The sequence below is a fragment of the Octopus bimaculoides genome, chromosome 10, assembly GCF_046866305.1.
Source record: "Octopus bimaculoides isolate indiv1 chromosome 10, ASM4686630v1, whole genome shotgun sequence".
Lineage (NCBI taxonomy): Eukaryota > Metazoa > Mollusca > Cephalopoda > Octopoda > Octopodidae > Octopus > Octopus bimaculoides.
The window spans coordinates 15,909,204-15,926,204 of record NC_142937.1 but is presented as its reverse complement, the minus strand read 5'-3'; the positions used below and the strand labels follow the sequence as shown (position 1 = coordinate 15,926,204).

At 35.6% G+C, this 17,001-nt stretch overlaps 1 protein-coding gene across 4 annotated transcripts in view; it reads left to right on the top strand.

The window, feature by feature from the left end:
* LOC106879651 (kinesin-like protein KIF2A) overlaps positions 1–17,001 on the top strand; it is a 73,805-nt gene that overhangs the window by 51,064 nt on the left and 5,740 nt on the right. For all 4 annotated transcript variants that reach the window (XM_089358400.1, XM_052971046.2, XM_052971047.2 and 1 more), the window contains 13 exons: positions 49–211; positions 1,414–1,504; positions 2,712–2,775; positions 4,500–4,588; positions 6,182–6,324; positions 7,563–7,637; positions 8,931–8,974; positions 10,106–10,194; positions 11,450–11,560; positions 12,233–12,300; positions 13,969–14,095; positions 15,298–15,396; positions 16,211–16,283. In XM_089358400.1, coding sequence (XP_089214526.1) covers positions 49–211; positions 1,414–1,504; positions 2,712–2,775; positions 4,500–4,588; positions 6,182–6,324; positions 7,563–7,637; positions 8,931–8,974; positions 10,106–10,194; positions 11,450–11,560; positions 12,233–12,300; positions 13,969–14,095; positions 15,298–15,396; positions 16,211–16,283 — 1,236 coding nt within the window. The remainder of the gene's footprint in view (positions 1–48; positions 212–1,413; positions 1,505–2,711; positions 2,776–4,499; positions 4,589–6,181; positions 6,325–7,562; positions 7,638–8,930; positions 8,975–10,105; positions 10,195–11,449; positions 11,561–12,232; positions 12,301–13,968; positions 14,096–15,297; positions 15,397–16,210; positions 16,284–17,001) is intronic.

Below are 17,001 nucleotides of genomic sequence, written 5' to 3'. Positions count from 1 at the left end.
CTTTACCCTGCATTTTGCTAAACAGTCTCTCTACTCTGTTCTCTCCAGAAATAAGCCGTCGTGAAGCTGATGTGATAACAATACCTAACAAGGACCATGTATTTGTGCATGAGCCCAAAGTGAAAGTAGACTTGACCAAATATGTAGAGAATCAAAGTTTCCGATATGATTACGCATTGGATGAGAATGCAAATAATGAAATGGTATATCGGTGAGTACTGTGTTTCTAGATGATAATAATAATGATAATGATGTTATAGTCTTTACATTAAATTATAAATGAGTAATACTATTCATTAGCGAACAGGTTGTCCGACTTGCTAGAAATAACTGCTGAATTTCTCCCAAACCACATCTTGCCAATTTTTGACCCTTTTCACACCAACTTACCTAAGACTGCTCCTAGTTCTGTGATATAAATTTACTGTTGAATTAGAATCTATTATTTCAAATTTTGCTTGCAATTTATGTTTAATTATGGTGCATAACTGATTGTTCCACAAGTTAATGTCTCATTAATAAGAGTCAGTTATTTTTGATCTGATATTCTTTGTTATCCAGAATATTGATAAAAATCTTATTATTGATATTTATGATGATGATGATGATTGTAATAAATTCCGCTGTGGCTGACTTTGACTTCCATCCTTTCAGGGATCAATAAAATAAATACCAATTAAGCACTGGAGTCAATGTAATTAATTAGCACCTTCTTCAAAAATTTCAGGCCTTATGCCTGTAACAAGAGCTTATTATTACTGGTGAGCTGGCAAAACTGTTAGCATGCCAGGCAAAATACTTAGCAGCATTTCTTCCATCGTTATATTCTGAGTTCAAATTCTTCCAGGGATGACTTTGCCTTTCATCCTTTTGGAATTGATAAAATAAGTACCAGTTGAGCACTGAGGTCAATGTAATTGCCTGTCCCCCTCCACACACTTCAGGCCTTGTGCCTATAGTAGAAAAGATTATTATTATTTGAGTTCAGACTTCACCAAGTTCAACCTTGCCTTTCATCCTTTCGAGGTCAATAGATACAGTACCAGTGAAACACTGAGGTTGATGTAATTGGCTTAAACCCTCCCGCCAATATTTCAGACCCTGTACCTTTAGTAGAAAGGATTATTATTATTATTATTATTGTTGTTATTAGGGTGGCAAGCTGGCAGAATCGTTAGCACACCGGGAGAAATGTTTAGAAATCTTAGCAGTATTTTGTCTGTCTTTACATTCTGAGCTGAAATGGCATTACCTTTTTTATTGACTTTGCCAATCACCCTTTTGCGGTCAATAAAATAAGGACCAGTTGAGCACTGGAGTTGATGTAATCAACTTACCCCACCCCCAAAATTGCTGGCCTTGTGCCAAACTTATAAAACCATTATTATAATTATGATTATTTTGTTCTTTCAGGTATGCTGCCAGACCACTAGTAGATTGTATATTCGAAGGGGGTATGGCTACCTGTTTTGCATATGGCCAGACAGGAAGTGGAAAAACACATGTAAGTATTTGAGTTAACTTATAAACTCAACAAGAGTTTGACTTTATTTTAAAGAGTTTAACTAGTTTTGTAGGTACAGGCATGACTGTTTGGTTGAAAAGCTTGCATTCTGCCCGTGTGGTTTGCAGTTCAATCCCTGTATGTGACACCTTGGGCACCAAAGCCTTGTGAGTGGATTTGGTGGCAAGAAACTGAAAGAAGCCTCTGTTGTTTGTGTGTAAGTGTGGGTGTGTGTACGTTTATATATACACACACATACACACGTGTATGTAGGTATATGTGTGTATGTCTTTGTCTTGATACCATGCAACAATTGTAAATGAGTGTCACTGTCATACAAGCAGTGTCATCCATTTCCAATATTCTCTGAAGACACGCCTGGCTCTAGGAAAATATTACCTTACTTGGAAACATGTGAGGGTTGGTAACAGGGAGAGCATTCAGCCAGCAACAACATAAACACTATTGGAATAATAATGTTATAATGATTACATTGTATTGTACACATTGGTGAGCTGACAGAATTGCTGGAGCGCCAGGGAAAAAAATTGCTTTGTGATATTTGTTCCAGCTCTTTACATTCTGAGTTCAAATCATGCCAAGGTCACCTTTGCCTTTCATCTTTTCAGGGTCAATAAAATAAAGTAGCTGTCAAATATTGGGTGAATGGTATAGACTAACACTTTCCCTCAAAATGGCAGGCCTTGTGTGTTTAACTCAGAGATAATTATAATGATGAAAGCAGTGAATGGCAGAATTTGGTGAGAGACAAAGACAGACAAAATGCCTAGTGGTATTCCAGTTCTTTTACTTTGCAAGTTCAAAACCCACCAAAATCAACTTTTTCTGTCATCTTTCTGGGTTCGGGGTTGATTGTAATATATACCAATCAAGTACTGGGGTGGATTTAATCAACCACCCCACTGCTCTCATAGTTCTGACCTTGTGCATATGTGAAAAATTACTACTACTGATTTCAAATTTTGGCACAAGGCCAGCAATTTCAAGGAATGGAGTGTAAGTCAATTACATTGACCCTCAGTGCTCAACTGGTACTTATTTTATTGACCTTGGCAGAATTTGAACTCAGAATGTAAAAAGACAGGCAAAATGCCACTAACCATTTTGCCTGGTGTGCTAACAATTCTGCCAGTTCACCACCTTAACAACAACAATAATAATAATAATAATAATATTTTCCTTTCAGACAATGGGAGGTGATTTTTCTGGTAAGAACCAAGATTGTAGCAAAGGAATTTACGCATTAGCAGGTTTGTGAATTTAAACAATTTTAATGTTTAATTATATTTTTGAAACAAATTATTTTTCCTTGTGTTTCTGAGATGTTTAACTTAGCTATAAATGACAAGAACAGCCTTTATAATGAATATTAATTAGCACATCCAACCTTAACTTGGTTGTGTTGTTTTGAATGCCAGAGGCATCTATATAAAATGATTTCTCAGGTTGATTACGAACCTACAGAATTGAAAACCACACATCCAAGTTTGACGTACAAATTAATATTTATTTCTGATAAGTATTTTCCCCTAATACTGTTAATAATACATTATCTGAAATGCTGTTAGTGATAATTTTTTTTTCTGTAAGAATCAGAAATATGTAGTCTGAAAATTCCAAACAAATGTATAAAGTTTATTTTATTTTAAAATTGTCAAGACATTAAATTAGAGATATTGGCTTTTGGTTACCATACTGTTTTTTAAATACTCTGCCTTTGTTTTAGTTAATTTTTAAAATAATGAAGGATTTTGTAAAATAACTTTGTCATTATTAAACCGATATTTGGAACATGAATTTTAACATGGAATTTTTGCGGAAGATTTTAATTTAGATCACTTTAAATCAAAATTTGTATCAGAACCAGAGAATGGTCTCAAGTGGAGTGGTGTCAAAGAGGATTAATTAAAGCCCATCCTACCATCATTTGATGATGTGTGAGATTTACTGTGATTAAAAAAAAAAAAAAGACTGGATGGCCATGGCTAGGATTTCTTTGAACATTGGTCTGTTTAACTCTTTTGTTATCATATTTCTGTTGAAATAAATTCTTTTTTTCAATTAATTTTGAAAATAATGAATTTAGTAAAATAATGTTGTCATTGTTAAGCTGGTGTCTGGAACAAATTAACATAAAACGAAAATTGTATTTTAGAACTAGGGGGTAGTCTCAAGTAGGTTGGTACCAAAATCATCATCATCATCATCGTTTAACGTCTGCTTTCCATGCTGGCATGGGTTGGATGGTTTGACTGAGGGCTGGCGAGCCAGAAGGCTGCACCAGTCTCCAATCTGATCTGGCAAAGTTTCTACAGCTGGATGCCCTTCCTAACGCCAACCACTCCGAGTGTGTAGTGGGTGCCTTTACGTGCCACTGGCATGAGAGCCAGTCAGGCGGTACTAGCATTGGCCACGTTCAAATGGTGCTTTTTACATGCCACCTGCACAGGAGCCAGTTCAGTGGCACTGGCAATGACCACGCTCGAACGGTACTTTTTTTTACGTGCTACTGGCACAGGAGCCAGTCAGTGGCCTTGGCAACAATCACGCTGATTAAAGAAATCCAAGTTAACTATTTAAATGATCTGTTTTATGTAATTTGTAATTAAGTTTGCTAGAGTTCTTTAGTCAATTTATCTGACTTTTGTAACTTAACCTTTCGTTACCAACCCGGCTGAAACTGGCTGTGAGTACAAATGTCTGGTTTTCATAAGTTTTGAATTAAAATCTTCCACCAAACCTTAGTCACAATTTATGTTCCTAACACTAGCTGAATGATAACTAAGTTATTTTACTAAATTCTTTGTTATATTTAAAGTAATTGAAAGAAACACAGAACATCTCAAAATATATACAGTAACGAAAGGGTTAAAGCATTATTTAGATAGAATTTAATCTTACCATTCTACTTCTATATTCACAGTTGCACAGTTTTAGGCAAATTGGATTAATTAAAAACTTCTGTTTGTTACAGCAAAAGATGTCTTTAAATTACTCCATTCTCGTTATAAAAAATTTGATCTTACTGTGAGTGCAAGTTATTTTGAAATTTATAGTGGAAAGGTGAGTCTCACTTTCTCACTTAACATTTTTCGATGCTAAACAAAATTTCTTTTCTTATTTGCTTTATTGTTACAACATATTCTTCAATGACCAGTTTTGTTTTCTTTATTGTTTTCTTTTCTTTTCTGTCTTATTAGCTCTTAGGGTGAGAGAGAGCCAAATAGTTTAAACTAATTAAGGCTCTCATTTATTGACCTGAAGCCCCCCCCCCCCCCCCAAAAAAAAAGCTATTTGGCACAGACATGGCTACGTGGTTAATAAGTTCACTCCTACACCATACGGTTTTAGGTTCAATCCCACCGTATGGCATTTTGGGCAAGTGTCTTCTACTATAGCTCTGAGCTGACCAAAGACTCATGAGTGGATCTTTTTTTCCATGGAAAGTGACGAAAAACTTGTGTGTGCACACGCATTTGTATGTGTTTGTCCCTTTGTCTTGACATCATGTAATAATTGTAAACAGCTGCCACCATCATACTAGCAGTCTCTTGCTTCATTTCTAGTTTTCCATGAAAACACATTTATCCAACGGGAAATATTACCTTACTTGGAAACAGAAGTTTGGTGACAGGAGAGGCATCCAACCATAGAAAATCTAGTACAATGAATTCCATCTGACCCATGCAAGCATGGAAAAGTGGGCATTAAATGATTTCTTTTAATTGTTAGCTGTGTTGTGTTTTTAAGGAGTTTCATATTTCACTTGTCTCAGTCATTCCCCACTCGTTTTAACATCCACTTTCTCCATGCTTGCATGGGTTGGATAGTTCATTGAGGCAGATCTTCTATGGCTGTATGTCCTTCTTGTTGCCGGTCCTCACCTGTTTCTAGTAAAGTAATATTTATCCATGGCCAGACACATTCTTACAGAATATTGGAAATGAATTGCGCTATGTCAAGACTAGAGTACACACTTACACACACATATACATGATGGGCTTCTTTCAGTTTTCGTTCTTGGAATCCACTTTGGTTAGCCCAAGGCTGTAATAGATAGCACTTGCTCAAGGTGTCACACAGTGGGACTGAACCTGAAGCCGTATGGTTGGGAAATGAACTTATTAACCAAATAGCTAATCCATATTAATGGTAAAATTTGTGGGAACCTTGAAATAAGAGGGTAAAAAAAAAATAATTAAAACATTAAATAGAAAAAGAAAATGCATCTCAGTTTTTTTTCCTTCGCACAAATATCGGTCAATTTTTTGGTTAATATTTATTTAATGTTTGTTCATTTCTCATCAAAAATTAATCTTCCTAAGAACTTCTCATCACACGCACTGTGTGTGTATATAAACACACATGCACACACACTTTTCTAAAGAAGCTCTTCCTTCCGAAGTGTTACTGACTTCCTATGAGTCCCACTTCCTGTCAATCTACTAATTATGTTACTCTTATCCCCACACCAAACATTGACTATCTACTTAATGCACACATTCAAACAAGGAGTTATATTTTGTTTTATTTTTCTCGATTTTCTGTCACAGTTTAAGAAGGTTGTTGCTATGTAGAAACTGTCTCGTTTTATTTACTTGATGGGAGTTTTTATATTAAAAAGAAACATTTTTTTTTTCCCCACATTTACTTCAGGTATTTGACTTGTTAAACAAAAAAGTGAAACTACGAGTGTTGGAAGATCAAAAAGGTCAAGTGAATATAGTGAAATTACAAGAAAATCAAGTTGAAAATGTTGATGATGTGTTGAAACTTATACAACATGGTAATGCTGTTAGGTAAGATCAACTGATTATAAAACTATTGTGTTCCAGATGAGAAGCAGTGTTCATAATAAACTATTCCATCTATGGCTGTGTGCTTAAATTCTCTTCATGTAGAACTGTATGTTACTTGTTACTTATGTGTCTTGTGTTCCAGATGAGCAGTTTGTATTGGTAATAAGCCATTCCAGCTGTTGCTTTGGGCTTAAATTCTCTTTATAATTTCTATATCTCCAACTGTGACCTCATTGAGTGGCATCTTGGACAAGCGTTTTCTACTGTAACCTCGAGTTAGCCAAATACTTGAGTGTGAAATTTGTTAGGCAGAAACTGTGCAGAAGCCCTTTAAATGTTTATCATTTTTTTTCTCCTTTTGTTTTTTTAAGCTAGTAAGGGTCGGGCAAATGGCAGTGTTTTACAGTTTGATGCCCTGCCTGCTTTTCAAGGAAGGTTCCACTTATTCTGTGTTACTTTGAGGACTTGTTGAAAGTGTCTTTTTGGTACTTGTTACAAATGTTGTAGCTGTCACCATGACCAGTAAGAAATATATTCTGTTTCATGGTTTCTCACTCACTGTCTTTTTGTTTTCAAGTGATCTAAATTGAAATATTCCATTAAAATTTCATGTGGGTTTATGTTCTAAATACCATCTTAACCTGTTACCATTTAAACTGGCTATATCTGGTCAAAATATTCTACCTGTTTTATGTTTAAACCAATCAAATCTGGCCTCTTACACCTACCTTACAATGTCATTCTAAATAGAAACTTTAACATCATTGAAATTTTGAATCTATGAGATTATTCAGATTAATCCAAAACAATGTGAATAAATAAGCATTACATTTGACAATAATCTGAATGCCAAAGGGTTAGTAAAGCATTTATATCTTATTAAATTCTTCATTACTTTCAAAATAAATTGAAAGTTTTTCAACAAAAACATAGCAACAAATATGGTAATTTTAGTTGACTTGCATTCATAAAATAACTTTGTGTTGTATTAAGATCATGTTGTCATGTTTTGGGCAGGGCCTGCCTCAAGAAATAAGAGTAACCACCAGTATTATGCTATTATATTGAGAGTTGCTTACTGGCCTGCTACAAAATATTTCCTCCAAAGATTTGTCCAAATATTCACATTTGCATACCTGTCCAACCCACATAATGCACTCATTATTGTATATTAATATATGCAAGTGATATTTTTCTCTGATTAAATCATCTAATATTTTAAATTTCTATATTTCTAGAACTTCTGGTCAGACTGCTGCCAACCAGCACTCTTCTCGGTCACATGCTGTCTTTCAGATAATACTCCGTCGCAGGTAACTCAATCTTTTACAAATTCAAATGCTGTTATATGCTAATATTTTGTCTCTGTTTAAAGAAATTAAATTATTTTATTTTACATTTTTATTTTATCAAATAAAATATTGCTGTGATTATTAAATCCATAGAAATAAGTGCAGACATGGCTGTGGGGTTAAGAAGTTTACTTCCCAACCCTGTGGTTTGGGTTCAGTCCCACTGCATGACACCTTTGCATTGTGTGATAGTTGTAAACAAGTCTAACCACCACACTAGCAGTGTCTTTTGTTTCCAATCTTATCCAACCATGAGGAAATATTATCTTATTTGGAAACAGATGATGGTTGGTGACAGGAAAGGCATCCAGTAGCAGAAAACGCTTCCACAACATACTCTTGTCTACCCATGCAAGTATGGAAAATAGATGTTTGAATGGTGATGATGGCTGTGGTTGTTGCATTAAGAATTTGTAAATTATATCTGCAACTGAAGCTTTTCAAGTTCTCTACCATTCTTTGATTTGTGACAATTCAAACATATATTTTACATTCAACATGTTTGAGTATATCGACATCAATGTTCTACTCACCCTCTTGTCCTTGAGTGTATGCCTTGACACCTAGCAGTGTCATTGTTTACTATTTTCCATGGATATATGTCTGGTCATGGGGAATATTATCTTGCTTGGAAACAAGTGCGGATTGGCGACAGAAAATCTATTCAGCTGTAGAGGTCTGACTTGACTGACCCATGCAAGCATAGAATCTGGACATTAAAATAATGAGATATTAACTGGATTCACTTATTTAATATCAACACTTCTGTGGCTACTTTTCTTTTCTTTTTTTTTTTTGTAAATTTTACTTATTTTTTAATGTTGCAATTTCAATTAAAACCATCAGTCATAATTTTGTGAAAGAAACTTTTATGTTCTAAACACCAACTTAAAATTAATAACGTTTGTTCTTTTAAGAAATCTGTCCAAGTTTCTGATTGTTTTTGAAATGAATTGAAATAATTGTAGTAAAGTTTATTTGTCAACTGAATGTGGTGGACCTATAAAGGATGATGTTGCTGTTACTACATGACTGCCACATTCTGTTAGCAAATAAGCTTTACTATTCTGTACTGTTACTGTATATCTCTCGCTTAGAGATTTAAAACAGGTTGTTTTTCTCTATATGAAATAATTGTATTTCATAAGAAATTCACTTATTGTGTTTTGGTTCTTTCATTATGTTTGTTCCATTTGTGTTTCTCCTCCATATACAAATGCCAAATATATCTTATTTTGTTTTTATTTTCTCCAGATCTAAAGAACTTTATGGGAAATTTTCATTAATTGATTTAGCAGGTACGTGGCAGTTTTTTTAAACCTGATCTCTTTAGATTAGGAGTTTTCAGTTGTTGGAAGATACAAAATTAACATCTAGTTCTCAGTCGTCTACATATCTAAATTAATTTACCATTTTGGTTTGTGTGTGTGAATGTTATCTTAGTTATTTTAGAATGTTCCATAACTTTTTGTGTCACTGGAACAGCTGTAAACACTCAGCTTGATGTCTGATAACAATGATTTCTATTGATTGTTAGCCAGGGTTCTAGTGCCTGGGGCTGATAAGTTTTAGAAATAAAACTTTTGATGATTAAAGAACAGGAAGTTGTTTTTTAATCCCGGGTCAGTTCAGATCAAACACACCTATGATCAAAAGTCAGCCCATCTTTCCTTCGTACATAATATACCTAGGACTATGTTATTTAATGCGTTCTTTAAGACAGTAATGTGTGCCTTGATGGCGATTTGATTGTTATTTTGAACAGGTTGAGTGGCCATGCAAAGGCCCCATTATTGGTTTGTGTAGAAGAAAATTTATACAAATGTTTTAACCCTTTAGCATTCAGTTTATTAAAATTTTTGAATTGATTATGCATTATCTCATAGCTTTGAGATTTCGAAGATGTGATTGTTTACTTTTACAATGACATTGTAGGATAGGTGTGATAGACTGGATCTGGTTTGAATTTAAGAGTAAGAATATTTGGGCCAGTTTAAATGCTAAAGGATTAAAATGAAATAGTCCCAGCATTGAATCAAGAATTGGGGGACGAATGGGACCTGGTGACTCACTTCAGTTATTTTGGGACCTTATTGGGGGTTTGCAGATGATGATGGTGATACTATACAACTAAATATACCGTCCCCTTCATACAAACATGGAAAAATCTCCAAGAATAATGAATGTAATTTGGTGATAATCTGTTAAAGATTAAAACTTAGGCATACACACACACACGTGCATACATTCACATGTGTGTGTTTGTGTCTCCTTATCTTCACATCTCTTAACCATTATAAATGATTGTCCCCATCATACAAGTGATACTGAGCTGCATCAAATTTCACATTTAGTTAGAAACTGTCTGAACACCTGAATGTTGAGACACTGTAATACTTATGTTTTAATTATTTATTATCTTTTTTCAGGAAATGAGAGAGGTGCTGACACTTCTAGCTCTGACAGACAAACCAGAATGGAAGGAGCAGAAATAAATAAAAGTTTGTTAGCATTAAAGGTAATTCTACATACTTATTTCTGTAGAAGTTATGCTGCTCTGTATTATATACATTCCTAATAATAATAATAATAATAATAATAATGGATTTACATTAGTAAGTACTGAAGTGTGGCCATGCTAGGGTAACCCTTTAAGGGTTTTAGACATATCATCCTAAGTTGATGTTAGCATTGAAGGTAACTTTACATTCTTTTTTCTACAATGCTTGTTGTTGCTGCATATTGACGTATTTACTAATAACAACAATGGATTTATGTTTAGTAAGTTGATATTTTCCCTTATTGGTTTCTCCCCTTAGAATGTGGCATTGTCAAGACCCCCTACTCCTTTAAGAGTTTTTAGGCAATCATATCAACCTCGTTATTTACTTGAATCTAGTACTTATTTCATTGATCTGTTTATTGACTGGCAATGCTGACTTTTGATGTACAGAGCTGCACCTGTACATGTATAGACAGACAAATATGTAACATTATCATCTTCATCCTTTGTTTTTCCATGGGTTGGATGAGATAGCATCTCACCATGACCCTTTATCATCTAGCAGACACTGCAAGAGAGAAAACCAGTCGTGTGTATGCTGTAGTTTTTACATCTAGGTAGACATTCAGCCTATCACCAACTACTTGCATCATGGGCCAGGTGCAATTTTATCGAGCCACTGACATTTATGAGATTATCTATGATAGGATTAGAGTGTACCCTCTACTTAAAACACTTCAGTATTTAGGCGAACTGGCAGAATCATTTGCACACTTGGCAAAATGCTTAGTGGCATTCCATTTGTCTTTACGTTCTGAGTTCAAATTCTGCCGAGGTCAACTTTGCCTCTCATCCTTTCAGAGTTGATAGAATAAGTACCAGCTGAATGCTGGGGTGATTGCAATCGATATATCCCCTCCCTTGAAATTGCTGGCCTTGTGCCAAAATTTGAAACCAGCGCTTCCTGACCCCCCCCCCCCCCCCCCCCGCCAGCGGCACGTAAAAAGCACCATCTGAACATGGTCGATGCTATATAAACATAAACTATATAAACATAAACAAATAATTATAATAATTGTAATTAAAATTTCTGTATAACCAGTATTTCAAATTAACAATTTCAAAGTAAGGTCTGTTTTATTGTTTGGGTTTATTATCTGTGAAAACTGTGTAATACATTCTGATGTATGTGTGTATAAATTGTATGCATATGTGCATATATATGTATTGAAAAATCTCTTTATTTCTTTGTCTTTTTATAATTTTCAAGGAATGTATACGTGCTCTTGGACGTAAAGGGGCTCATTTGCCATTTAGGGCCAGCAAGTTAACACAGGTTCTGAGAGACTCTTTCACTGGTGATAAATCAAAGACATGTATGGTAAGTATTTCTTTTTAACCTTTTCTATTGACACAAACAGCCACAAGATAACATAATGTATTTCTCTTCCACTACATTTTACATTATCTAATACTATCATGGTGTATTCAGTGCAGTTGAATCAAAGATTTATACGAATCGCACTGCCAGGAATTGTACAGTATTTACTCTCCCTCCTTCTATTCTGTTGTCCAATTTATGCCACAACATTAGTGTTCGTTTCGGCATTTGATGACCGTTGTAAATAATTCCATCCTCTTCTATATTACTGATGGATGAGTAAGGCTAAACATACTTGCCAACAAATCTAAGTAAGTTGAAATATAACCAGTCCGGTTAAGAATTGTATGTGCCATCTTATTGGATTGTGATAAACCAATCACCATAACATAATGGTAGTTTTTCACCACTTTAATTACTCTCTTTCTCTCTCTCTCTCTCAGTGTATACTAACCTGTGTATTTGTCGCACTTTCTCTGCATAACTTTGAAACTAAAATCTAAGGGATGTAGCTTGTTCATGAGGCTATCAAATCTTTACCAACTTTGCTGCCATACGAACTCTGGGAGTTTGACTTCTATGCAAATACAATATGAGCCAATACAGTATATTTTATTTCATCGCTAATCCTGTGTACTTTGCAATCAAGTTTTGTCTGTAAATTTGTTTCAGATTGCCATGATATCACCTGGTATGAATTGCTGTGAACATACATTAAATACTTTACGCTATGCTGATAGGTATGTATATGTGTGTATATATTACATTGATGTTGTTAGTTTTTCATTGTTCTGTGTGTTTTAGTGTATTTTTTAATGTAACATCAATTTCATATGTTTACATTACACACACACACACAATCATGGTTTTAACATCCAAATGTTAAAATTCTTTGAAGCAGATTTTCTATGGCCAGAGACCCTTCCCCCACTTGTTTCCGAGCAAGGTAATATTTCTCTTTGACCAGACATAGAAGACAAGAAATGAACAACATTGCTTGTTTCAATCATTTACAACCATCACTTGATGCCACAGAGCTTGCGCGCGCATTTCCATCTGCTTTTTTTTGTTTCTGTCTTTCAACTCCACTCAAAATGCTTTGGTTAGATATAATAGAAGACACTTGCCCAAGGTGTCATGCAGTGGGGCTGATCCTGAAACCACAAATGTCGACCCACACACTATGCTTGGCTGAATTAATATTTTTATCTTGAGAATCTACCAATGAGAATTCTGTTTCAATTGAACTGGTTCCATTTATTTAACTTTTGCTTTGGAATTATGTAGATTTAAGTCTGCTTCAGTGGAGCAGACCTCTGCTACTCAAGTCTTTTAAATGAATAAACTCAACTCACCGATCTGTTGTCTCAGATTAACTGTGTATTAACTAAGGACTGTATTGTCACTATCTGGGGGTGTCAGAGGAAGTTATTTTCACCATCTTTTTGCTCTATACTGCATCACTCATGGGATATCAATGCTATCTGAGAGCAGAATCGTTAGCACACCGGGCAAAATGCCTAGCGGTATTTCGTCTGCCATTACACTCTGAGTTCAAATTCCGCCGAGGTCAATTAAATAAGTACCAGTTATGCACTGGGGAACAATGTAATTGACTTAATCCCTTTGTCTGTCCTTGTTTGTCCCCTCTATGTTTAGCCCTCTGTGAGCAATAAAGAAATAAGTATGTCTTTCATTAGAGTTTTTGTGGCTATGGTCTTGGACCAGCTGTATGGCTTGCCAACAAGACACCACTCATGGGTCAGTTGAATTCATCCATCCTTTGACAGGTCTTGTTTTTAGTCCTGCAGAGTGTTCATAATCCCCCCCTCCCTCACCCAGCAAGCCAAGTGGGGGATAGGGAGGCAGTATAGTTGCTGACCACTCAACCATGAAACAAGTAGTAGTGTTCCATGGTACCAGTTGCAGGATTTTCATCATTCAAAAAAAAAGTGTGCACTAATGATCAGACTACAGGAGATATTCTAGTGATATTCAGAATATGGCACTATCATATAGTGGTTCTTCAGACAGATGTTGTTTAGTGCTAAGAATGTCCAGTTAGAGCAGTCATTCCATGCTATGATCAAACTTTGGTTTTTGTTTTCTGGGAAATTACATCATCTAGTGTATTTCCCATATTAAAACATTAGGGTGTGATTTTTAGGGAGGTTTGGTAGCTAATTTTAGCAGGTTAAGCAACTGTGTACATGCTGTCTCTATTTTAGCATGCTTTCTGTGGCTGGATGCCTTTCCTAATGCCAACCACTTTGTAGGGGGTTGGCATGGGATATCATTGATATCTTTTAGTATTTTTCAAATTGGTTAAATTTAAATGCTACATTTTCAGTTGATTACTGTTGTCATTATTATTATTGATTTTGGCTTTTTTTTTTCCTCTTTCTTAGAGTAAAAGAACTTGGTCCTGGAGGAGGTTCTGAAGGTACGAAAACGTTGGAAATAGTTGAAACCCCGACTCATATTGGAACGATGTCTCCACAGAACAGTGATTTAGCTTTATTAAAAACCTCAAACGTAAGTTGTATGGGTCAGATAGAATATGCATTTTGTTAATTCTCTAAAATATCATAAATACATCTCTTTTTTTCAAATGGAAGAACATCACCATTTTGAAATATTATTTCTTTGGATACCAACGAGCCTGAGACCAGCCCTGATTCTATAATACAAACTTCCTGTCTTAAAGTGATCTTAAAACCTTTTTCATAATTGATATTCAAAACACCAATTTAATATTGACAGTTTTCATTATTTTCAAAATTACTTGAAATTTGGTTGATTGAAAGAGTAAATCAACTTTGGCTAAAACACCTTATGCTTTTAACATACTTTGTTAAAATCAAACCTAAACAAAAAGGATGATGGACTTGGTTTTTTTCCTGTTTTCATCATCATTTTGTGTCTGCTTTCTATGCTGTCATGGGTTGGATGGGTCATTACAGTCTAGGTCATTTTTTATTGGGAGCTATTGCTTCTATAGCGCAGGCCCTCAGAATTCCAGGTTGGTGTCCGACATGCTGGAAGACCATGGGGAGTGAGGCACCCCTTAGCTTTTGTTAAAGTATGTCTCTAGAACCTGCTTCAAATCCAGGCTATGTCTGCTCTGGTAATCCGTGGTGACTTGGGCAGCGAATTCTCTGTATTGGTCAACAGTCAGTGGCAAAATGAGCTGCTACAGATCGCACTATCCTAAAGTGTGTATACATGGGACCAGGGACCACACGTGAACTTGTATTTCCACTCAAACTCTGAACATGGCTTGTTGGTCGTAACTGGCTCAACCCACACTGAGTGAATACCACCACGTGGTTTCTGTAGCTGGATACCCTTCCTATCACTACCCACTTCACTGAGTATGCTGGGTGATTTAAAAATTTTTTTTTATTGCGGTACCCTGTGCACTCCTCATTCATTTGCCAACCACATTGGGTACAGGATACATTTTAGTGGTACCAGTACCACATAAGGTGGTGAACTGACAGAACTTTTAGCATACTGGACAACATGTTAAGTGGTATTTCTCCTGCCTTTAAGTTCCGAGTTCAAATTTTGCCAAGGTCAATTTTGCCTTTCATCCTTTCATAGTCAATAAAATAAGTACCAGTGGAGTAATGGGGTCGATGTAATCAACTTATCCTCTCCTTCTAACTTGCTGGCCTTGTACCAAAATTTGAAACCATTATTATCATCATTATTATTATTATTATTTGTGACAGGATGAGGTGACAGATGAATTGTTGACATTCCATGAAGTTATTAACCACATGCAAGATATGGAAGAGGAACTTCTTGATGAACAGAAAAATGTTTTTGATGTGAGTATTGTTGAAAGAGCAACGGAACTCCATAGCAATAATATAACTTGTATGTGCATTTACCATATACATAAACGTGTGTGTGTGTGTGTGTGTGTGTATATATGTGTGTTTATTCCTATATTTGTGTTTTTTATGTATGTGTGCAAATGTATTTACATGTGTATATGTGTGTGTGTCAGTGGGTACTGCCATCGACCATATTCGGTTGATTCTTTTTACATGCCACCATCACGGAGCCAGTCTGGGGGTACTGGCATCAGCCACGTTTGGTTGATGCTTTTTACGTGCCACAGGCACAGGAACCAGTGAAGCAGACCTGTCATCGACCACATTCGGATGGTGCTTTTTACATGCCACTGGCACAGAAACCAGTCAGGTGGAACTGGCCACAACTACAATATTGGTTTTACTTGACTCAACAGGTCTTCTCAAGCACATATATATATATATATATATATATATATATATATATATAAACCTTTTTCTATTTTCTCTCTGTTTATTTCCTTGTGTTCCTTTCTGTTGAAGAGCATAGGCTTGAAACGTAAAAGACTTTCTCACTTCCTAAGCGTTAAACTAATACATCTGTTTGTTGTTTACACACCGACTTCGTCTTTTGTTTTTTTGTAAATTCTCACTATATATGTATGTGTATATATATATATATATATATATATATATATATATATATATATATATATATGTGTGGGTGTTTGTTATTGACACTGCTTTCTCCTCTCACTACACCATTAACGAAATACTGATAACTAAGTAATTCCTAACGAAAGAACATTTTTCAATTTTCTTTCAGCATACTCAAAAGTTCTTAATTGATAACCGAAAATTAATGAAGATGACAGAGGAAGTTGATTATGATGTGGAAGGTAATTATTTGTTGTTGTTGTATCCACAAAAAACTTTGCCTATGAAAAATATTATTTCTGTTAATCTTTCCCTTAAATTCTAGCAGACTTGCAATGATTCCTTGCAGCAGACCTGTAATTCATACACCACATATTTATTCATATATGCATCATTTAATGGCCGTCTTTCCATGCTGGTAAGGGTTGGATGGTTTGACAGGAGTTGGCAAGGTTGGGAGCTGTGCCGGGCTATATTGTCTGTTTTGGTATGGTATCTAAAGCCGAACCTATTGCTAGCATGGAAAATGGATGTTAAATGATGATGACACACACACATATATATGTATATTCACACACACACATATATATCCACATGTCAAACTATAACCAACCTGACTCTTTCCTTTCCAGATATGTGTCTTGAGCTACATTCTTTCATCATCATTTAACGTCCATTTTCCAAGCTGGCATGAGTTGGACGGTTTGACTGAGGTCTGGAAAGCCAGCGACTACACCAGGCTCCAACCTGATCTGGCCATTTTTCTACAGCTGGATGCCCTTCCTAACGTCAACCACTCCAACAGTGTAGTGGATGCTTTTTACATGCCACTGGCACAGGAGCGAGTCAGGTGGGCCTCGCATCGATCATGTTTGGATAGTGCTTTTTATGTGCCACTGACATGGGAGCCAGTTGGGGGCTACTAGCATTGGCCATGTTCGGGTGGTGCTTTTTATGTAC